The sequence below is a fragment of the Callionymus lyra genome, chromosome 4, assembly GCF_982586985.1.
Source record: "Callionymus lyra chromosome 4, fCalLyr1.hap1.1, whole genome shotgun sequence".
Lineage (NCBI taxonomy): Eukaryota > Metazoa > Chordata > Actinopteri > Syngnathiformes > Callionymidae > Callionymus > Callionymus lyra.
In genome coordinates, this window is record NC_141821.1 from 25,990,573 (window position 1) to 26,015,826 (window position 25,254).

Sequence of the window (25,254 nt, forward strand, 5' to 3'; positions counted from 1 at the left end):
TTATTTTCTGATGCATCATTGTCTGGATCTCTGTCGACACTCCTGTCTCATGACACGCATCTCGTCATCAGCCGACATGGTTTCTCACAGGTTGTACACTTCTAATAAAAATCATGTCACACCCTCCGACAATACCTGATACAACTCTAACAAAACTCATATTGTGTTGAACTATTTATTGGCGTTGAATTGTGTTGCATCGTTCTATAAATAGTGCTAATAATAATAATAATAATAATAACAGCACAGCTGGTAACAGTAATACATTGAAAACAAACGTTAGAATGTGTTTTAAATGTAAAGTGTTCCATAAATCTAACTATCTATATGAAAATGAGACGTTTCAGTTTGTGTTGTAAATCGTAAATTTACACATTTCTTACTTCGGTTTCCGGTCAGTTGTACTATCAAATTATCCAGAATTTATTATTTTAAAAATGAATGTAAATATAAAAGCACTACATATATTTCATCAACTGTGTGAGATTATTAACACAATACGTTCGTGCTTGTTTCTGTTTTTCTGTTGCTTTTTTAGTGTCTTATCTTATTTCATTTTTTTATTCTGTACTGACACCTCAAACAATTCCTATGTTTTCCTAAGAGTTTCTGATTCTGATACAGTAATTGGTCAATCATCCACGCCTCCTAAAAAGCAGGTAAAATATAATTGTGCGTCCTTTTCATTGTGTTCTTTATGTAACACGGTTGCGTTGAAAGTCTTGCATCACTCTTGTTGTGCGTAATCATGTAATAAACGTTGTCACCCTGTAGTTGGAAGAGTCACAGTGCACACCCACTTGATTCTAAATAGAATATCCAGGCACATTCATCCTATAAATGAAAATGTTAAACTATCTTCATGTCGTCAATATGTCTAAATAGATATAACTCTTTTCAAAGGTTCTCAGAATTAACGGAAAATGTTCATACAGTCATTGTAGGAATGTTTACTCTCTTGGCTGATAGTATATATATATATATATTTAGATGTCAATGGAACTTTATACATGCAATTAAGTTCATGTTGTCGCTTAGATTTCAATATGATTATCAAAATTGATAAAAAACATACTTTTTTTTACAAGCGATAAAAACAAGATATGAAGCATTGACCTCCTAAAAAAAAAGAATGAAATTAATCAAAATAGAGATAAAAAGAGCTTGTTCCATATGAATTTAAATGTTTAAACTTACACCTGATGACTAAAAATGAAGAACACTCTACCTACTCAAATGAAAAACCTAACCAATGTCAAGGCCTCCAACGACATGCATTTGACACTTCAACTACAAGAATACTCAAGAGATGTATACATTACTTTACAGATTGTGAATTTCTAAAAGAAATAATGCACATATGAGAAGCATAACTGATCATAAGAAATATATATAGACAGCATTATGTAACATATATGACAACAAACATAAACTCTGTGTTATCTGTGTTATCTCTGTGTTATCTTGACCTTTTAAGTATATAGTTTTTGAGTATTGTTTCGATTGTTTAAGCGCTTTGTGACCCTGGTCTGGAAAAGCGCTTTATAAATATAAATTACTTACTAATCAGCTGAGACTTATTCAGTTGAAAATACTATTATAAACAACTAACTACTGAATGTAAATAGTTTGTAAAATCTTTCAAATGTACTGATGTAACGAGAAAAGTTGAGGAGGAAACACATGAGCTTAAAAATAAACATAAAAACACAAATTAAAAAATGGTTTTGTTTAAAAAAAAAAAAAGTTTTCCCCAAAACCAACAAAGCAGAAAAGTCACACCGTAAACACCCGCACATGCTTCTTGTGCGCCGACATGTTTATTCATTTTCATGTACGTATCATTTGTCCGCTGACCTGCACAAATCTGTGCGTGGAAGCGCGCGTGCGTACGGAGTACACCGTGTCACGTGACGCACTGTTGTAGTCAGAGGTCCGGAGTGGGCGTGGCTTGACATATCAGCGCCGCAAGAGTCAGAGCTCCAGTAGTTCAGGTGCCGAGGTCTGATCGGTGTGTGACACGACTGAGCTGCTGCTGCTGCTGCCTTCTCCAGCCGAGGACAGGACACCAGAACCGCAACCTCTGGAAAAGTTTGACTTACCCACATGTGAAAACTACGTGTTTTTCGGACAAGACAGTTGTTTTTCCTCTGGATTTCTTTCTCGGACTTTAACTCGCGTCGCTGCTCCAGTTGAAAAGTTCAACAACATTTTTTTCTTTCTTTCTGGCAACAGTGGGATTTTACTTTTTTTTTTTTTTTGGATAAATGTCGCTTTAGGTAAGTCAATACTACTACTATTTGATAAGTACGCATTTGTCATCAAACTGTACTTTGTCTGGGGCGGAAGTGCACCTGGAGTTCAGGTACATGAGAATGGAGGCCAGGGCTTGTAGTTAGCCTAGCTTAGCTGTTTTGAAACATTAAATAGCAATACTTACTTCTTAAGTATATTCAATTATATTCAATTGTCTACTGATATATATATGTTTGTAACTAACGAGACCTTTAAAATGCTCATATCACAACTGGAACAATATCTTCCTCCTGAACTCTTTCATACATACCATAGACCTGGTTTGACACGAACATTCCATGATCACATTATCATATTTGAATATTTAACAGAAAGAAAATATGATGTACAAAGCTTTTTTTTAATTTTTATAATGCGTCACATTATTCACGTTGTATTTTAAGACGATTCTAGGAGGAAAAATGCTGGGATTACAAATGTTCCAAATACGTATTCAAATCTAATACATCATTAAATGAAGTGTATGTAAATATATGGATATTTGTTTTTTATCAGTGAGGTTGGAGGTGCTGAGGGGGAAAAAAAAACAGGATCACCAAACTTGAATAAACCTTTTGTCTAGTGAATTTCGTTTTTTTCGTCACTGGGAATGGTGAGGTAAACACGGTGGCATGTTGAAGAACTGGTTTTCACAAGAACTCTTTTTTTCTTGTGTTCACGAGTCGCACTTTTGGCACCATAACTTTGACCTACTTACCAGGTTAATATCTAGCCTTTTCATTTAGTCTTTATCCACCTTTCTCACTTCATTTTCTACCACTTGTTCACTCACTGGTTTCAAAGGAGTCTGGAGTCAAACACTGATGCTTTGGGGACATCCTGCCTATCATCCTATCATTGATGCAAACACTCACTTTCAGACAATGTTAAATACTCAAACAACCTGTTATTTGAAATGTGCGAGGAAACCACTACACCACTGTGTGCACCATGTTTCGTCCAAATAATTAGAATGAATTGCTGATGGCACAATTTTAAGTGATTAGGATGGTTTGATATTGACTTTACTTGCACGATCGGAAAAGTTCTTTAGTTATCTTGTAGACAAAGTTCAATACAAAATACAAAAAAACGATTCCCCGAAGGAGACCTCCTGAGGGATCAATAAAGTTCTACGTAAATGGAGTCAATAGAACCGGTATTTGTATCAATTAAAATTTGTATAAATTAAGTTTTCAGTTGAAGGAAACTAATGTGTTGATTTAAGTGTCTTTTAAATTAATTTTAGACCTCTATTGTACTTGTCCGTATGTTTGTACAAAACTCTCTTTAACTGAAATATTTACATTGGAAAATGCACCATGCACGGAAAACTATCCCACAGTCACGTTTGAATTTGTTCTCAAAACAAAAAAATGTTCTTGGCTCTAGGTGGCTTCAGACTTCGTACTTCACACTCAAGCCATGATGGAAACGAATGTAAGCGCTGTCTCTAGCTCACCGCTGTAAAGTTTTTTAGTGTTCATGATGTGTCGATGAGGCCTCATGATGCAGCATCATGTTCCAAATAACATTGTTCAAGCAACTTTTACCAAAATTCTGACTCTGATCTCTGCATGAGTATCTGCTGTTGTGACTGTGTGAGCTATCAAACACTCGGTTCTTTTCCCTATGCAGTCTAAAATGTTTTGCATTGAAGTTGTTTTAAATAATAATTTAGTATTTCATTTTGAATCATAACTGATAATAATTATTGAAGTTGTGAATTTAAAAATAATACAGGTTTATAGCAATTACATCTAATTCTTAAAGAAAAAAAAATTGATTTATTTTTCCATTTTATATATTAAGTTTTTTTTTTCTTCACAGTCCTTCACAATGGCACTGGTATGTACAGTAACCAACACTTAAAAGTTGGTGATATATTTTGTTTTCAAATGAAGAGATGAACAAATCCATATCTAAAAGATATTATGACTAAAGTGTGTAGTTTTCTGATAGATGTTCTGACTTGAGAACTTTCTTCAACTTCCTAGATAATTGAAGGCATAGAATCGGCTGACAAAAGGATATATACTGGGATCTTGTGCTTTTTTCCTCACCATTTTCTGCCTCGTGCGAGATGACCTGTTCAGTTTCACACAAGTGACAGTGTGATGGAAAGTAGCAAAGCCGCTGCGCAGGAAGCATATGCAGGAAATGACCACTGCATTGTTGCCCAAAAGCTCAAAGCTTGTCTGCTCCAATGCTCCCTTGTTGACTTTTGAAAGTATGCAAAGAGCCTCTTTTCTGCTCTCTTGCTTCTACAGGACCACACACTGTTCTTCTTTCACCAAAATAAAATAAAACTTCCTAAAATACAGGCAGAGGGAATCAAATGATGTTGGCTCCGTGACCATATGTGGCACCTTTTCCATTTCAGACTCATTTGGAGTCAAACCTTTCTGGTCAGTGGATAATGGAAGCAAACAGCAGATATAGGTTATACAGAGGCAGAGTACAGAGCTTCTCACTCTCATTTATTCGTCATGCATAACGTTCTAAATATAATCAGTAAGATTGTATTCAATCTGCTGTAAAACAATAAAACGGCTCAAATGTAATCTATCGCTTCGAAGGCCTCCATTAGACGCTCTAGACGGAAGTACAAGAGCAAGAAAGCAAAGATAATGTGTCTAGGGAGAGAATATTTTGATTTGAAAAGGCAATTTGGGCATCATGTGCAGACTCCTGCGAAAGAAAACAATCGGAGAAATGCATTGTATGCAGGTTTTGAGTTGAGTGATCTGCCTGTTGGAATTTGAGATGCACAAACACTTTGGATTAATGAATTGACTATAAAACGTTGGAGAAGGCCTAGTTAAGAACCTTGTTGCAAAAATATATCAAAGGTTTTCAATTTTAAGATGTATTACAAGCCGGTGGCCTTTATTGGACAATGACTTCTTGTAGACTGTGGTTTCTATTAAGGTGGCCTCTGTAGTCTAGAAAATATGGTACTCTATTTAATTTGTGCATCATAAATGGGTTTCTATACAACAAATCTCAAGTCTCAAATGTGAATGTCTATTTGGATTCAATCTCACACCATTGCATTCGTTGATGCTTAGTTTTTGCTAAGACTTTCTTAAAATGTTTTTGGTTCTGTGTCTATTTTAATGTCTGCAAGACCCGTGGACCAATTCAGCGTCTAGTTATACAAAGTAGCCAATGACTCTTACTCAACAAAATACAAATTCATTAATTTAACAACTGAAATTTGCATTTGGAGTTTCTGTCATCGAAGGGTAAATCCAAAATATGTGATTCAGATTTGAGAGTCATTAGTGAGTAACTCATAGGAATGAGTGAAAAAATCAAGAACATTTAGAAAAGAAATACCTATTTGGTAGATTTGTGATATTATTTCCCAAAAAAAGAATGGAAACATTTTATAATTTTTTTTTTCATTTGTTATTCTTTTCTATCATTTTTTTTTTAATTAATAAATAAATTACTGGTTTCTTAACCAATCCTGAATTAAGAACCCTTGCCTTCATTATTTTTATGTTTGCTGCCATGGTTACATTATTATTGTAGTTTAACCAACACATTTAAACCCATTTTAAATCCTGCAGTTTTAACTTGTATATGTAATATCCCTAAAATGTGTTTGCATAGAGAAAAATATCTTCATTTATAGCAATTACTGAAATGCAGCTCCTCCTATATTTTTGATTACGATCCATACGAAAGTTCTACTATATCCTGCAAATTTAATGGAAATCCATTCATAACTTTGACTGACAGACAAATACCTGCAAAAACACTTTCTTCTAAGAAGAGGTGACAAGTAATATATGTTGTCAAACGGGTTTTGGCTGAAACCTCTCATGACTGAAAGTACATTATCTATTTTCTCCTCTCTGTGAGTGACTGAATTGTTAAGGAGGTTGAAGATGTGACTCTTGCATGTTTGCAAGTCTTAACTAATTTCACATTATTTTCAGTTATTATTATTTTTGTTTTTAAATGATTATTAATATAAGCAGAAAGAAAACATTTGTTCATGATAACTAAATAGTTATTTTATTGCCTCTGATACTTCTACTTCACGAACAATGTATCAATAATTATTATGTATTTTCTTTCTTTTTTTTTTAATATCCCGTGAATTTATCAGGTTGTGGTTGTGATTCATGAAAGTTGAATTCCAAAAATGACTAACGCACTAGCCAAGTGTATTCCAAGTGAGTCTTCTTTTGAAGAGCCCTGTTCCTATTTTGACCACTATTTAGTATCTGTTTACGATGCTAGACAATGGCAGATCTCACTTATCACCATCTCCCCTAATGTGTTGTTTTTCTTTTACTTTGTTTTGCATTTTTACTAATGTATCTTTTTATGTCTTTGTTTTCTCTCACAGCAGCGGGACAAAGACTCAATTCAAACTGGAGTAAACTTAAGCGATGGATTCGACTGTCAGCACTGACCCGACTAGTGGGTCGACTGCAAGGGAACCACAGTGACGCCGCATCTGAATCCAAGTGGTGCTACAAGATGACCAAGTCGTTTAGGTTTCACCTGCATCTCATCAGAAGTTTCAGAACTGTTTCCCCTCCAGTCTGTACCAGAAGTACACTTGAAATCTAAACTGGTCAGCCTTTCCTGAAGGCCCATGTGTTTCAACACAGTTTCTGACACCTGTGGAATAACTTAAGCCCAGTTATTGGGTTCCCTTCACCCCCCCATCATCCTTGCAATCCCATCTATACAAGGGCAGTATCCACTCTCCAATGGCATGGGTCAAGTTCTTCAGAAAGCCGGGGCGCAATCTAAGCAGGTCTTACCAGCCGGGGAGCATGTTGTCTCTGGCTCCCACCAAAGGACTGTTGAATGAGCCGGGCCAGAACAGCTGCTTTCTCAACAGTGCTGTGCAGGTAATGCTCTTATTATTATTATTATTATTATTATTATTATTATTATTATTATTATTATTATTATTATTATTATTATTATTATTATTATTATTATTATTATTATTATTATTATTATTATTATTATTATTATTATTATTATTATTATTATTATGGTCCTTTCATCTTTGTGAGAACAATGAATACAAATCTGCTGCTAGGTACTAGTAAGTTACATTCTCTGAATTGTTTACATAAACATGACATGCATAATACGTTGTGATTTAAATAAAAACATTTCTCTGGGAAATGAATCAGAAAAATGGTTTATACCTCAGAGATGTATATTTTAAAAGCTTAAATTCATCAGGCTAAAGTCAAACTCTAGCTGTGTCTCCAACAGCATATTCTCCACATGCAGCTTCTCTTTTTGAAATACTAAAATGAAATAAAAAAATCAAATCAAAATCAGGGATGCACCGATCCGACCTTCATGGTCTTGAGGCCGATACCTTGGCTTTGAGTATCGGCCGAGACCAGTATTGAAATAAATATCTTCTTTGAATTAGGGCTGAACGATTAATCGCATTTGTGATATAATCGCGATATTTAAAAATGCGATTATTATATCGCAGAGGTTGCAATTTTATTTCATGTTCATTCAATTTTCGAGCCATCAAAATTTGTTGCGAGCGGCGCTGAGCGCAGCATGTGGAGACGCTTTAACCCGTTGATCAGTGACGTCTAGAGAAGCTAAAGAGCAGCATGAGAAACAAACTACAGTGTTTTCAACAACTTTACATCCTGACATCGGTTCGTACATTTGAATACAGACGTGTGTCTGCTGACATTTCTGTGTGTGTGTGTGTGTGTGTGTGTGTGTGCTGCTCTGGTCTCTGCCTGTGCGCGTGTTTTTGTGTGCGCATCAAAGTTACCTTATGCTATCACACAATTCAAATTGTGTAAATGATAATATATTATTGTGTATCACAGGAAATGCACTTATACGCATGAGAAACTGTGCAAAAATATGCAGTAAGAAGAAGAAAGACTGACTAATGTTTTCACTTTTCTTTACTCTGAAGTTTGTATGATTTAGTATTGACTCAAATGTAAATGACACTTTTCGCACTTTTTACAGTATTTTTTAGTATTTGCAGTGAATATGTTATGTTTGTTGACAAATGTAATTAGAGTATATAAATAAACATTCTCCCTTTTATTTAAGGTATGCTTAATTTGCCTTTATCATAAAAAAATACTTAATAATGACTTTGTCTTGAGAATCAAAGAGAAATCTATTTTAATGTAAAGTTAACCATTTATTTTATTTGATTAAAAAAATCTAAAAAGAATTGCATAAATAATCGCAATCGAAATATTTCTGAAAATTATCGCATTTATATTTTTTTCAATAATCCTTCAGCCCTACTTTGAATAAAAATCAAAAAGTTCTACATGTGGAATAACAAAGTTCGTAGATATTTAAATAAAGATTCAAAATGTTTACTTCTGCAATCTTTTCAAGAACATTAAGAAAATACAGTTATATTGCTATGCTTTGTTTATCCTTATAACCTGCCAAAAAAGATGGCGTGTGTAAAAATATCTAATAAAAAATACAAACATGATGCAAACAACCCTGCTGGTCTCAAGCTCATTAAGTCAACACAAAAACTCAAATTTTACAAAATTAACATGTTTGAAATTTGATGTGAGGGTTATTGGGAACAAAATTATAATGGCCATTTTTTTTCATATAGCAGCTTTTTTGCAACTTGCTCAAGTACGTAAACTATAGAACGGTTGCTGAAATAATTTTAAAATGTTTTATTTAGCAAAACAAAACAATATGGTGTTTAGAACAGCAGCATTTTGGTGCATGTAAAAAAATAACATGTATAGTCTTCCCTGCATCAAATGAAATTAGGTTTTGTAAATTAATCTAACTTGAAGACACACACTGAACTATATTTCTTTGTTAGAACAAAAAACTAATTTAAACGGATCAAATAAACTACTCTGAAGCTAATGTGTTGTGTGAGGGACCTGCTGCTCACTAAAGGCCGACACCAGCTGTGAGCAAGGATGGGTCTTAAACACATTTTTAATACATGAAGCATCCAGTTATTAAATTAGTTGTGACAGATACTGAGCTTTTCTGGATTTATTGAATGCTAATTTTCTTATTTTTATTTTTTTCATTTATTTTTTATTTTAATTTATTTTTTCTAAACTTGACTCATCTAGTTTCATTATTATTTCTTATTGATCGCCTGGCACGCTGGAAGCTTCTCTCGCCTCTGCCAAATAGCCGGCAAAGTTAACTTCTTTGTTTCATCTGTCATTTAGATTTTTTGAAGTGTTCATATTCTTTGTCTTTTGATGCTTTTTTAGATGCTTTTTTTAGATGCTTAATCAAGTTAGTGGTGAAGAATCTTTTCCCGTTTCCCTCCTCCAAGGCTGCAGCTTTTTTATACTATACATATTTCAAGTGACAATAGATGCTAATTTATACTCGAAATAAGTAGTTGATAAAAGGAGAAAAGAGAAGAAAGGTTAATATGTTCATTAAAAGTAAATGTTGCATGTAGCTGTGTTGGAAAAAAAAAACTTAAATATTGATTTTTTTCATTTATATCCAATAGTACTGTATGATTTTCTTTTGTTTTAAATGTTTTACGTCATGAATAAACCCTCAACCATTAGTCAGCAGTAGTTATTACGTTCTAAGATTGTTTATTATTATTTATTTATTTTTTGTTATTTAGCCAAATGGGAGAATTCATTTTAAAGAGATAACGTGGAAAAAGTAAATGTTGTAGAGCTTTGTATTTTACTTTGGCAATAACATTTGTTGTAAATATTTAAGGATTCCTACAAGCACTTTCACTGGTTAAAGAGCGTACAAGCTACAAAAAAGTGACGTTTGAAGATTTAAAGACCATATTTGGTTTGGGTAACTTATTTGAAATCAAAAACTCACTGTTAATTAACCTCTAAGCCTGGGACGGACAAAGTGTTCAACAAAGGCTGGTTTTCAATCAAGAGAACACCTCTAACCTCTTAAAAACAAGGCGTCTTAGATCAGTTGACTGTCAGTCCGATGTTGCTTGTTTCAGATGAACCTTGAGTGCTTGATCGATAAACGAAAACTTGCACCCACTGAGTCTCTTTGAGGACAGGATTGGCCACCCCTGCTCCAAGTAGATATCTTCATATATCTACAACCTTATCGGACGAGTGATGAAGATCAGAGGTTGCATTTTCCTTTTCAACTTCAGCATAAGTTGCATTGCCTTTAAAAAAAAATTATTAATCATTGTAAAATTTCAAAGACAAAGTTACCGTCAACTCTTACCATCAACAATCATTTTCAAGTTAGACACAAGGAGTGCTAGGATTTTTTGGTTGACCCATGAACGATTTTTTAAAATCTTAAGCATCCCCAAACACAATAACTTTAGTACAAATGAAGTAACACATTGGCAAATGAAGTTACACATTTGCTCGTTGGAATACACATTTCCTTTGGGAGCAGTGGTTGTTTATGCATGGGCACACACACACACAATGGAATTTATGTCTATGGAGTTGTTTCGCAATATACATTCATACTAGTTACATTTAAACTGCGATAGACAGAATCTAAAAACAAAATTCGAGGAAATCCCATTGCATGATTTTTAAATGATTTATTTGTATAAGGATGCAGAAAACAAGCATTTTGTCATCACAATTTCACCTCAATACTTTGTGATGTAACCCTGGTTGGCAAAGATGGACAAATGTTTTTTCTATGTCCTAACCAAGATTGCACACTGTTGCTGTTAGTTTAGCCCATTCTTTCATGCATTCTTATCAAAGGCTGTAATGTTTTGGGACAGTTGCTTGGCAACACACACTTTCAACTCCCTCCATGGAGTCTCCAAAGGTCTGGAGTCTGGAGACCACTTCAGAACCTTCAAATGTGTATTACATCGCCACTCATTTTTTGCCCCGATGATGTTGTTGTTGGGATCTTTGTCATCCTGAAAGATCCAGCCAAGTTTCAACCTTAATGCTGTTATTGATGGAAGGAGGTGTTTCCCCAAAGTCTCTTGGTACAAGGGCCCTTCAGGTTTTTTTTATACAGAGATGTTGTCCTGTCCCATTTGCAGAAAAGCAGTCACAAAAAAGTTTATCGCCCATTGCTTTACAGTGGGCACAGTGTCTCTTTCTCCAAACATGATTGGCGATTGGTGTTGATAACGTAGAGTTCCATCTTGGTCTCATTTGACCACATGACATTCTCCCAATCCTTCTCTGGATCATCCAGATGGTCTCTGACAAACTTTAGACAGGCCGGGACATGCTTAAGCAGGGGGGATCTTTTGAGCACTGCAGGATTTTAATCCATGATGGCATAGTGTGTTACTTACAGTTACCCATGAGATATTATGAAGCCAGAGCTCGAGGGAGATTGTCAGTAATGTAAAAATTATACACATTATAGGTTGGCATAATTATTTTTAACAAAGATATTAACTTGAGAATTAAAATATAGTGATGACAAATTCAACATTTTAAATAAAAAACGCTCAATTCCATTAGATTTACTATAGCTGTGGTAACACTTTTCTATAGTCTGAAAAGGCAAAAAAACAAACAGACATATTAATCCTGAATATTGTAGTTTTTTTTCCAAACATCTGAAGAAAACTGCTAATGTACTTGCACTCCTACAACACTCAACTGACTGACTACAGGTCTGTGTTTTGTTTTGTTGCACATAGTAGGCCTAGATGCAGGCATTATTTGTGCAGGAATGGCTGCAAGTCTACTATAAAAAAAAATCATTTCCATTTACCATTGTGTACGTTGAATACATTTAATTGGAATACTAATTTACATAACTTCAATCGACAATTGTAAAAAAAACAACAAAAAAACAAGAGGTAATCTTATTAATACAGTGAACAGCACTCACTACAACATTAGAACATAAGGTATCTGTTCTGAAATACAGTTTGAAAGCCTTTGTACATTTGTAAGTTGAATTCAATTGTTTTGGACTTCCAAGAGCCAGTCTGTACAATAAGTTAAAACATTTGGTAAATGTGTTCACTGTATGAAGTCTGTGTCAAACTAACAAATGCTTCAATTGTTTAAGCAAATGGCTGATGTAATGCAAACTTGGTGAAGGGATTTGGAAATGTTTCATTGGTCATTTTATCCAGATGATTGTAAAAAATATTTTACTGTTGTTATTACTGTTAAACTTATTTTGAACTTAATCATTTGATCTTAACCTCCACTTCAAAAAAGTACTACTATTAATATACAGTATATATATATTTTTATAGTTGTAACTTGAAACAACACTCTACTATCTACTCACTATGCAATGAATGTTTGAATGCAGTAGGATTCACCCATTTCTTTTTGAGAGTCAAGTGAGAGTTTAAAATACTCGCTAAATAATTCTTTCATGTATTCCTTAAGGTCTTATGGCATTTGGACATCTTTCGTCGAAGCTTAAGGCAGCTTCCTGGCCACTTCTGTCTGGGAGAGTCGTGCATCTTTTGTGCATTGAAGGTACATTTCCTGTGACAGGTGAAGCGTGTTAGGTCACATTGTCTTGTCTTAGCATGCAGATAAGGTGAAAGTTGATCCTAAAAGTTGCTCTCGTCTCTAGGGCATTTTTTCCCAGTTCACGCACAGTCGGGAGCGTGCACTACCCTCGGACAACCTGCGTCACGCCCTGGCTGAGACCTTTAAGGATGAGCAGCGCTTTCAGTTGGGCTTCATGGATGACGCTGCAGAGTGTTTTGTAAGTTGATATGGTAACCGAGACACCTGGGGAGGGGGTAACTGGGAGAACTACATGCTCCTGTGACAAACTGCACAGCAAAAGTTGCTTTGGTCACTGATAGAAATGAATAACTAAAGATGTTTTGTACAAATGGTATCATTCCACATTCCACAGATTCAGGAAATGTTTGTAGTCGTAACATAAAAGTACACAATCTTGTTCTTGTAACAACCCGGTTGCAATGTTGTTTTCACACCAGGAGAACATTCTGGAGAGGATCCATATGCACATTGTGCCTGAAGAGACAGAGGCCTGTACTTCAAAGTCCTGCATTACTCATCAGAAATTTGCCATGACACTCTATGAGCAGGTCAGTAAAGCTGTATTTCTAACTACCCAAATAATGTGTCCAATTTACAACCAAATGCACAATAAACATGAATAATACATGATGCATTATGGGCGAGATTGAAAGGGAGAAAGGTGATACACAAGGGAGGTATGCATGCATGTATGTATGTATTTATGCACGCTTGCAGGCCTACAGCGCTATTAATCTCTGTCATAGACCGTAGAACTCCACTCTGTCATGTCTAAAAAATGATTTACAAAAGTGGAATACAGAGTCAGGCTAGTCCTGGTATTTTAGATGGCCATTACAGACCACAAGCAGTGCCCCTTTTCTCTTTGTCAAGTGATATCTGATGAAGCTTCGTGTGGCAGTGTCATTATTTTTAGAGTCCACTAGATGGCGTCTCTCTACTATTCTAATGAAAAAGCAGATCATTTCTTAAACTAATGGTTACCTCTAAACAACATTACACTGTTTCATTAATCTTCATCAGCTCACACTACTTTATATCAAATTATATCTCTTAAAGCTACATTCTCAATTGTTGCATTTTGAATTATTCCCTTATCTTATGAGCTCCAGTTAAAGTCAACTTTGATACTGCTGTGGTCACAATGGTATTTTTTCATTCCTGACGGAAAAAATGAACGCAGTAAAGGAATCCACATGGACTTAGTAGAGGTAAAGTCACAGAAGTCAAGTCGAAATAATGTAGGTAAGGTTAGGTAGAACTTTATTGATCCCTCAGGAGGTCTCCTTCGGGAAGCACTAATCTACATTTTGGTAGACTTATAGTGAAGTGTGTGCATATATCTGCTGCAGTATGCAGGTCCAAAGTCAAAGTGCCCAGACTGAGAAGGGCTCAGTCGGCCTTAGATTTATTCCCTAAACTTTCGTTGACCAAGATAAAAGTAAGGAGTCAAATAGAACCTCAGAAATTCAGATTATATGAAATCAGACATAATATGTTAGTTTTTATAGACAATGGGTTTTTATAATGCATGTCAGAATTTTAAATTGGGAGGTAAATCTGTGTGTCGTAAGAAAGTCGCACTGGATAATTTTTTCAAGACCGGAAGACCAAGAACATTGACTGTAAATGGTCAAGGTTGGACCTAACATAAACAGTTACATTTATCCATGGATGAATTGAAGTTCCCTCTGTTAACTGGAGCTGTCCTGTCTAAAGATGAATATAAATATAGATAAAACCTGTCAAGTTGTACCCACCAGGTAATCTTTGATTCCCATTGGGAAATTCAATTACCCAGTACAATTTTATGGTCAACAATTTCAGAAGCTGCAGATCAAAAAGATTTAAAATGTGAAGGTGTCTGATTAAAATTCTGTTTTTTGTAGGAAGAAAAGCTCATTAAAAAAAAAATCCCCAAACAAACCTTGTGTGCGTCATTGTTACTAAACTCATTTATACTTACCTTTTATTTTGTTCTCTTTGTAGTCAGTTTGCCGTAGTTGTGGTGCTTCTTCTGACCCGCTACCATTTACAGAGCTAGTGCATTACGTCTCCACCACTGCACTCTGGTAAGGCATATTAGGATTGTTTCTCACACAATTTTCATATATTCAAAGATTTATTATCTTATTAAAAAATATGTATTTTGTTTCTTTTAGTCAGCAGATGCTTCTACGAAAAGATGAATCATTTGGGGAGTTGTTACAGGCTGCATGTACTGTTGGAGACCTTCGGAACTGTCCTGTAAGTGTATTTTATATTGATGACCCATTTGTATTGCAACAAGTATTCTATTGTAATCTGCAAAACCAAGCATTGCATTAGTTAATTCCCTCTAAATATGCCCTATGTTTTTCTGTTTTTTTTCATGCTGCCATAGAGCAACTGTGGTCAAAGGATCAAAATCAGACGAGTGCTCATGAATTCTCCAGAGATTGTCACTATTGGCTTTGTCTGGGATTCAGAGCAGTCGGATCTCACCGAGGACGTCATTCGCTCACTGGGTCCTCATCTCAGCCTGTCTGCTGTAAGTTATTATTGTCTAGACATATTTGATTGTCTCTTTAATGATACATGTGTATCTGACTCTGACTGATAGGGATTGATTGCTCTTTAAGCTGCTCCTCAGCAGTTTAGTCATTTGAAACTACCAAAGAACAGTTCCTGTTCCAGATACATTTTACAAATGCAATTATTGAAGAAAAGCAATATTTAATCCACAGTGTAATAGGGCTTGGAATTTAAACCTTTGGTGTGGACCAATTAAAAATGTTGTATCGCCTGCTTACATAAGTGATTTCATATATATATACTGTATATATATGTGTATATATAATGTGTGTCAGAAATTTGACTAGAAATTGCCACTCGTTATGTTTTTTAATGTGTAAAGATTTAAATGTTTCGACAGATTTGACTGTGACGGCAAAGATTTATCCAAAACCGTATTCCCTGTGAATGGTGAATCAGTTCTATGTCAATGAAGAAATGTAGACTTAACCAACATCATTAAACCACCTGCTTGCTCGCTGTTACAATGTCCTCTAATGAATATTTGATCATAGCATAAAGTGTTTTTTGTGCATGCACAGCTCTTTTACAGAGTGACTGATGAACACGCCATGAAGGGAGAACTGCTGCTTGTGGGGATGATCTGCTTCTCCAGTCGCCACTATTGTGCCTTTGCCTTTCACACCAAGTCGTCCAAGTGGGTCTTCTTTGATGATGCCACAGTAAAAGAGGTATGAACATTTAACACATGCATAGCTAATGCAGAAAAAAAATAGCCTCAGTAAAAACTACAATGAAAGACTCACCTGGGATCCAATTGTAAAAGCCATGAAATACACAATATAGGACCTGTTTGGGTTTGATCAATTTATTGCAAAATATTTATCTGAAGAAGCCGACATGGTGTTTATTTCCACTTCCAATGTTGTGTGCTGGTGAAGCAGTCCTTGTCTTCTCATCAGTCTCTTTGTGCTGTGTGTGCAAGCCCCCTGACGGAGTATCATTAGTTCTTGCTGATCAACGCAAGTCTTTTCCCTTGATCGAATCCTGTTAACATTCCAATGCTCGCACAGGTTTCAATGGGCATGCATACATTTATTGCCATTTAAATTGATTATTCCCAAACATTTGCTCCCCACTGAGAAGCTATTACTAATTCAAGAATCTATCTGATTATTATATAAATAAAAAACAGCATCAGATATACTTTCACAACAGCACTATTCCTGTCGCATATAGACTTAACTGGATATTGTCTTATAGTGCTTCCCTGGATTAATGCGGCTCTTAAGTTACATGCGAAATGTAACCTCCTTTGTATGACCCTCTTTGGCCTTAAATGATGAGAATGTGGTGTGTGAAATGGATCAAAGAGCCGTGTCTTTAAAATGAAAGTCTTAAGCCATTCCCTCATGTCACCTCGGTCCCCAAAAGCTCACTTTATCATTCTGCTGTGCATGAGCCGGGCAGCAGGCACGGCCCAATTGTTTTATATCTTGTGACTCCAGGGGACAAAAATGGCTGAGATGCACAAGAGTGATTGAAGCTATGCAAATAAACTGGCTGCTCGCCAACGAACCAGACGAATTGACTGTTAGTGGTGGGCTAATGACACGACCACCAACAACACTGGAAGCGTGAAAGAAGTATCACATTGCGCAGTGGCCAACCGGTGAAAGGGCAGCCCACACACATCTCCCTGAACAAGATGCCCGACTATCACAGTAGCAGACCACCCTTGAGACCAACTTTGCAACAACAAAAAAAAAGGCAGCTGCTTAAGAAGGACCACACTGGCAACCCGTGGAACACTTAAAATGTAGGTTTTAAACAAATATGATCGGATAGGAGAACATTTAATGACAAAACCAGACCTAGAATGCAGCATTTCGACATTTAAAAAAAATTACTTTGCTTATTATTTTGGCTTTATTACAACATTTAGCAGCTGGTATTATCTTGGAGGCAGTTTACATTCCCTCTTATTTTACAACAATGTATAAGCATCCTGCATTTGGTGAGTTTCTTAGAATCTTCCCTTTGCGCTCTCTTTTCAGATCGGTTCGAGATGGAAGGACGTTGTCGGGAAGTGCATTAAAAGTCATTTTCAGCCTCTCCTGCTCTTTTACTCCAATCCTGATGGAAGTGCTGTCGTATCAGAGGATGCTACTAAACAAAACAACAGTCCGTTCCACCACAAGACCCCCAACGGAGTGCAAGGTCTTTTTACTGTTTGAAATGCTTTTTGAATTAACTTCTTAGGTCATTCTAAAAGCACGTGGGCTAAATCCACTTGGTTTTCTGAATCATGTTTTCACTGATTTGGGGGTTGTATGACATTAAAATTCTCTCCAACACTGGCATATTGCTCGTGTTCTAGGTTAAAGCTTTACCAGTTACTCCTCGCTCATTAGAGCTGTAGTAGCATCAGTTAGTCCATCGATCTAACCATCAATCCGTCAAGTCTCTGCTGCTTATCCAATGTAGGGTCAGGAGGCCCAGATTTCCCTTCTCCCTGAAATCTCTGGTAGATTTTTAAAAACAATAGATCGCAGGTCAAGCAAGAGAAATGGTCTCACTATTGTGTCTGCCGGCCCTGATGACTCCTCCCTGTTGGACATACCGGGAACACATCCCGAGGGAGGCATCCATCTCTCGGATGAATGCTTCTCTACCTTATCACTAAGAGAGCCCAGAATAGTAACTACTAAAAAATAATTTTGAGAACTCTGACCCACAGTCTTCTTCTTCTAGTTATGACCCAAAGAATAGTTAGCTTTGCCTTTTGGCTGAATCAATCCATCGAACTCCATCTATCTCTCACTTTAAAAGTCCAACATACTTGCAATGTCCAAGCTAGCCTTTACACTGTATTTATTTGTTGATTTTAAACACAACTCTGATAGATCACTGATCACCCATGAATTCTCCAATGTGTTCTTTGGTCTCGAATTTATAAATCCCTCACCTGGCACTGGTTGTCATGGAAGGCATGCTAAATGTTAGTATGAGTGGTTTCAGTTCAATACATACGATTTTAATATTTGTTAATAGTCGTTTCATATTTTTCTGTTTTAAATTGTTCATTCAATTTGTTCAATTGATATTTACGTCATATTTTCTTTCCTATTTGTACATAGATATTCATGTTAAGGCTTCGAAGATGATGGATCTAACGCGGGAAAATCTCAACGCTTTGCTGGGACACAACTCTCATAAAAACGTTTCCACCTTGAACCGGGGGAGTGGCCAACCAAGTGTTAATCGAGGGCCAGGTGAGATAGTTTTCTTTTATAATGAACCATAAATCATATATTTGAAAAGAACAACTGCATAAAACGTATTTATATTTGCACATACATGTCTTGTTCGATTTCCCCATCCCATACCACCCCTAGTAAGAATTTGAAAGCACTTAGTCTTGATTAAATCCTCAGCAGTTAAGTATATTTCATCATCACTTGCTAGGCATGATAAAGAGTATCTAAGAACGCATTTGTAAAAGTAGGCAAATATCAGGAACCTTTGCAAATGCTTTGTGATTCTGGAACAGTCCTAGAAGTCACATAAACTCTCGCTGGGTTAGTAAACTATCTCTACAACACTGGAACACTGCATGCATTTCAAACTTGTTAGCGAAATTGTGATGTTCTCTTGTTTATTTGTTTAATTTAGCAGCTACATATTTTTGCATCTTCTAGTGAAAATGAACAGCAATGCCAGGTATCACGCCAGGGATATTTCTAGAGAGGATTCCTCTAGAGCAGGAGAGGGGCAGGGCTATCGTCATCCAAGGAAGGAACCTCATCAAAGAGGTCATCAGAGACCAGACCCACGTTACAGAGGTCAGTCATTCAGTCAATTCAGCTAACTGATAATAGATTACTACTTGCTGTATTAATGTGACTGTGTTAAAATAAATTGTTCAGAAGTAAACAACAAACCTACTTATACATTTTGTGTCCTTTCTTGCTTTTTGCAGGTCCCTCAGAGAGACAATATTCTCGCTCCATCTCCCCGCCAGAAAATGGTTTCAAGAGTCATTTGGAGCCTCGGTTGTACAATAGCCAGGGAAAAGGACCCACACGCATTGAGCGCCCCGCCCAGCATGTTACCAGGGGGCCTTCAGACCCCACTCACTCAAGATACCGCGTGCAACCCACTTTATCCAGTATCAGCAGTGGTCATCACAGCAGAAGACTGGATCATCTGTCCCCTGGATATGATACTGACAGCAGCCAGGACTCAAGAGAGCAGGCCAACAGCATAGCCAGCAGTCAAAGCCGCACTAGCCGCAGCCGCGAAAACCAGTGGAAACCCACTCGAGAGGCCTTAAATGTGGATAGTGTTTTAAGGCGCAACACAGGAAATCAGGAGCCGTACAGTCCCAGAAGGAGACCCATCAACGAATCACAGCCCCGGGACATGAAGAGAGATTTGCCATTGAGGGATGATCATAAACCCAAGAGTCTAATGACCATTTACGAGGACGAGCAGAGGCATGACATCGGTGGAAGCCGGAGCTCGATAGACTCAGATGGCCAAGGTGGCTACAGTGATAAGGACCGGTTAAAAGGGGCAATGACTCTTAGGACTCACAATGACAACTGGAAGATTCAAAGGACAGAATCGGGATACGAGAGCAGTGATAGACTCAGTAACGCTTCCACTAATCTGGATTCTCCAGTGGTAGAGAACCATTTTTACAAGGACCTGCATCCCATACCTGAGTTGCACCTGACAAGGTAAAATGTTTAAGTAAAGAAAAATAATAAACTGTAAAGGCTCTTCTGATTAACTGTGGGAAAAAAAATAGAATAATTACACAAATTGGTTATAGCGTTATAACAGTCAGGTTTGAAAATACAGTGTTTCAAGTATCAATTATACAATCTCATGTCTGTAGTGTTTTTCTGCGAAACACGTTTATGTATTTCAATGAATCTTATTCTTGTTGAAATGGGCTAGCTTGCAAGTGATTTGTAATTTGGTGATGATTGGTAGTCTCAACTCAAATCAAAAAAAAATCCAAAGTTTCTTCATTCCATTGTAAGCCCTGCTGCAGGCTGCTCTTGTGGATTCTAGCAGGATCTGGGAAAACTTGAAATCAAATAAGTTCTAGAAAAATTAAAATATATTAAAAAGTAGAATATTGATATGACTAACTCTGTATCAAAACATGCGTAACGAGATGGCTGTACATCCCAAAATAACATTTGTTCTACATTGCATCAACAATTTTTTTTGTTTCTTTTTTTTAATTTGCATTACAGAGATCATTTTCCACCGAGAAGCAGCAATGATTTGAAAGCGGACACACTGCACTCTGCATATTCAAACAGTGAGTATGTTTTCATTGTCTTGTTTTCAGAACAAGGGTTAATGTATTTCCTCAATAGCAATAATGCTGAACAATCGGCTTGGTCCGCTTCCACGTTGTTACTTAACCTAAGTTTTTTGCTCCAGTCAGCTTTGAAAAACCTTATTCTGACATTTAAGACGTGAGGCATGCTTGACTTGCATTTGCTTAACGAATCTGAGCCATTTCGATCCGAGTCAGCGTTTCCCTTTATTTATTATTTCCTTGGGAGTGTGAAGGTCACAACCTGGCTGAAGACTTGCCAAATGGAAATTGGTCTGCAGGCCTTCTGTTTCCCCTTCCTTCCCTAGCTATGACCTTTTTGTTATTAATTCCTACATCAAGCAACAATTCTGTATTGTATTTTCATAAGCTTCCACCCACCTTTTCCATGTGGAATATCAATGTGGCCAATGGTCAACTGATAGCCATAATCTCTGTTGTGTCTTGGGCCTGCTCTGTGGCTCAACCTGTTTGACCTTTGTAAAAACAAAAAACTGCCCACGCCACCTTAAATGGCTTCTCTTAAAGCCGTGTAGTACTATTTCCATGTTGGGCTTCTGAGAGGGCTCAGCTTCTCACCCTATGGGGTGTATATGATCTATTCTGCTTCTGCCGACTGCTAAACCCATCATGTTATTTAACACATCAGTGATACAGAGACCCTCATGTCGGAGGATACATTGGATATTTCTGTCACATCTCGCTCTTCTCAAAGAAGACTCCAGCGGGAGGATCTCATCTCCACCTACTTCTTACTGATAAGCATAATTGCAGATGATCCTAATCTCAGCTCTCCTATATAAAGCTTTGTATCATTCCATTGATAATTGCAAACCATATGCACATAATTATATTGTAAAAACAACCCTTCAATTCCTGCACATTTTCTGAACTGGTAAATTAAATGGTGTGAAACTGTGTTTGTGAAAGACTTTGATATCCACACATGTAACTGCCGACGCATTCATGTTTAAATATTTGATCAAGGTTGATTGTGAGAGGCAAAAGAAAACACAAGGGATTCCTCAAACACATTTGTCGTCTGCCTTTAGGCCAGCTTGTGCCAAAGATAACACAAGGGTTGAGAAAAGGGTAACAGACTTTGGTTTCTCCAGGAAGTTAAGTTTAAATATTTATCGAATTTTCCTGATGATACCCTCATCAGATCAGTATTTTATTAATGTGTTCTTGGTTTCTTTAATACGACTAAAATCAGGATGAAGGGACAAATAATGAAACTGATAAAACCTTAACCACTTATTTCTACAGGCCTCTGGTTAACAACTTTTGGAATTTAGGTACAGGACAGTTGTCTCTTGTGCATTGTCCTTGATGTAGCTGGCGTTGGTTCAATTCCACAGCGACCTTGAAAAACTGGGATCAAGTAGAAAAAAAAGAGGAAATGTTGCGTTTGGGTTTTTAAATTGACGATAGGCCTAATTCCACCCTGGTGTTTCTTGATAGTGGGTTCAGGATTTAAAATATTTTCTCCTAAAACATGTCCTTGGTCATTATTCTGGTGATAAATCTGGTTTTGCATGCCTGCCAATATGACAGATCAGTGGCATCAAATTGTGACTAGCTACATGGACTTAAGAGCTTAAAAAGCAATGGGTCTGTGCAGAGATGTGCTGCTCTGGAAGCTGACCCGCCCCCTAATTGCATGCCAGCACAAAGGATTAAGCCTGTAATGCTTGGAGAAAGCACAGAAGAGCAGGGGATGCTGACACATCACAGATGGTCCACAGCCACTCACTGCATTCAGCTGGTGTCTGTAAATCACTTCAGCCGTGCTGCAGTTTGGGATGATTTGAGAATCTAAGCACTGTGACACTAGTCCGCAGTGTTTTGCTTTATAACATGCTGGAGTACTCATTCATTGCTGAGCTGGAGGGGGTTCATTCGGGGGGTCTACGGTTTAGTCATACTGTGTGTTTGAGTGGACCCATGCTGGCTGCGAGGGGCTCACACGAGCAGCTGCCAGACTTCCTGTGCCAGCAGTGACCAGACTGTAATTGCATAACACTTGACAGAACTGCAATGACAGAAAATGCCCGTTTTCAAGTGAGGAGCTGTGCAGATGTGTCCTGGCTTCTCATGTGTCTCCACACGGTGGTTCCCTCATCGCCTTACGTCATGTTCTCATGTTCCAGGTTCACCGGATCTGCATCAATCCCACTTCCTCACCGGGCAGCCAATCCAGAGGTAAAACTGAATGGTTTTGACAAACATTTATTTATAAATAGATAGAAAGATGGATAGATAAACTTTATTAATTGGAATTCCAGCTCACAGCAACACAGACGATAGAATAATAAAAACAAGAACAAAGTGCAAGATGAAATGACACAAAGGAAAGGATACAAAGATTTACATGGAATAGAATATATCATTTTTTCACTCCTGCCCCCAAACTCCGAAAAACTCATGAATGAGACCCTGAGTCTATTAGTGTTGCGTCTCGGAAGGAGCATTCATGCACCAACTACTATATACTACATTTCATTACCGATGTACCAAATAAAAATTTCATATAAACCTTAAAAAGATTAACTTTCATACTGTCGCATGATTTTATTTTAAATAATTTATCGGATTAATCTTCATTTTGTTCTGGTCTGCTTTGCACTTGTAGAAGACGAGCGTTCCGCTACACTCCTGGCATCTCTGAAAATGGAGAAAGGGAAAGATTTGGATCCGACAGCAGTTCTGAGTGGACCAGTTCTAACGGTCCTGTCAGACCCCTCTCTGACCAGGATGAGCCCGCAGCTCACAGAGACCCCTACTCCTATCCCCAACCGCCACCTTTGCCCCCCAAGTCTTATGGCGGCAGCTACCCTGAGCACCTCGGCCCCTTCCCGAACTCCTCTGTTCTCTACAGCCCTCGCAGTGAAACCAAAAATGGACACCCAGCTATTTTGCATAGTCTAAACCGACACTGGACGGAGACCCCGGCAGAGCAAAGACTTTCCTCGGATGCCAGCTCTTGTTCGTCCATCCACGAGCGGAACGATCTCTCAGACAGCGAGAGTGACGAAAGGTTAGCTAGTCCTGTACGAGGGTTAAACCACGCCTCAGACTCGCCCCCTCTGCCCGCCGTGGCCCAGCCCACCACGTACTTCTCCGTGGACAACTGCATGACCGAGACATACCGAGCTCAGTACCACACCAAACCTGCGTCGCACACGAAGGCGGCGGAGAACTCGTCGTCCGGGGATAGCGATGGGGAGCAAAGACGAGTTCCTGTGCCGGAGCAGCAGGTGGACAACTCTAGAATAAGAACAGAACCAGGTAAGAGAACCCTGAAGAAGATGGGTTTGAACTAAGAAGGGGCGTTATTGTAAAGTCAAAGTCTTGTTTTTTTTATTAGTTGTTTTTTTTAAGGGTTAAAAAATTATGCTATTTTATTATAATTTAAATTAAAATATATTTTTTGATGGACATACTGGTTGTATTTAGTCTCGTATCTAATGTTAAATGCATTCTGTTTGACAGAAATGGTAAAAAGCTTTGATCCAGTTCTTACTCTCGTTTAGATTCTCTACAGGCTGTTCTGAGGCTTGTAATGATAAGATGTGACAGAACAATCAGATTAATCTGTGCTAACTTTAATCATTTTGGATGGAGCCGCAGCAATCCTTCCATTGTTCACTCAATCATTTATTTATAAATGCAGTTTCAGCTTTTTAACCTGCTGGCAACATTCATTCCAGATTGAGAAGATGCTTTGACTTGACGTGCGTCTCCTCTTTGTCCAGGTTTCCCTCCGATTGTGAGAACGGCTGCGAAGTGGAACCCTGTGACTCCAAAGGGACTAGACGAGCACGGGTTCCTCTGATGTCAAGACTGGAGACCAAACACTGACCGAGTGAGGATGTTTGTTGCCACAATATCCCAATGGAGACATTGTCATAGTTGCAGTTGAATCTTTGAATGTCTACATTTATTGAAGAAAAAAAAAGAAGCACTTTCACTCCACAAGCTTTAGGAAAACAATGTAAATGTTCGACATGTTATGAAGGTATTTTCTCGCTGATTGCAGTTTAAAAAAGCACAAGCATGTGGGCGACACTCAATCCCATCAGTCGGTCCACAGGCGGAATACTAGTAATGTCGACTCTAAGACAAAGTACATACGAACAAGGAGAGTATCTTAGTTCTCTTGTCTTGTTAGGTGCCTTTTCCCCCACGAAGAATTTGTTTTTCCAGATGTCTTATTTTTTAAAAACCTATCAGATTTTTTTTATTGCTTGCTAAATAAACAAAAGTGATTCAAACGTTTGACCACTGTGACGTTTTTTTTGAGACAATCCGACTATAAAATATTGATGGTGTTTGCTGCTCTCTGCCGGCAGTTGTTGGCATTGCATTTAAGATGCAGATCATCCATCCATTTATCTGACGGTCCATGAAAGACGATTTCTTGTAGCAAAAGATACTCTCTTTCAAACATGTTTCACTGATTGAATATTTGAAGACATGCATATGTACCAAGTAACTTCACTTCTGGTTGTGGATGACTGCTGTTTTTTTTTTATTTTTATTTTTATTTATTTTTATCTGCAACATTTACTGAATTACCCCTTAATGTTTGATACTCACAAACTATTG

At 37.4% G+C, this 25,254-nt stretch overlaps 1 protein-coding gene across 1 annotated transcript; it reads left to right on the forward strand.

Annotated features, from left to right (window-relative positions):
• The first annotated feature begins 1,964 nt into the window (after positions 1–1,964).
• usp53a (ubiquitin specific peptidase 53a) lies at positions 1,965–24,940 on the forward strand. Its single transcript, XM_087789434.1, has 17 exons — positions 1,965–2,279; positions 6,662–7,175; positions 12,636–12,728; positions 12,829–12,963; positions 13,205–13,315; positions 14,757–14,839; positions 14,930–15,014; positions 15,151–15,297; positions 15,863–16,012; positions 17,339–17,501; positions 18,422–18,556; positions 18,983–19,126; positions 19,264–20,026; positions 20,555–20,622; positions 22,797–22,848; positions 23,279–23,934; positions 24,402–24,940. Exons 2-17 carry the CDS (start codon positions 7,032–7,034, stop codon positions 24,479–24,481), a joined length of 3,009 nt encoding a protein of 1,002 aa, XP_087645560.1. The 5' UTR covers positions 1,965–2,279; positions 6,662–7,031; the 3' UTR covers positions 24,482–24,940.
• The last annotated feature ends 314 nt before the right edge of the window (positions 24,941–25,254 follow it).

Coding starts and splice junctions, on each gene's coding strand:
- usp53a (XM_087789434.1), top strand. CDS start 7,032: ATGGCATGGGTCAAGTTCTTCAGAAAGCCGGGGCGCAATCTAAGCAGG. Junction 12,964..13,204: donor ATGACGCTGCAGAGTGTTTT/GTAAGTTGATAT, acceptor TTTTCACACCAG/GAGAACATTCTGGAGAGGAT. Junction 14,840..14,929: donor GTCTCCACCACTGCACTCTG/GTAAGGCATATT, acceptor TGTTTCTTTTAG/TCAGCAGATGCTTCTACGAA.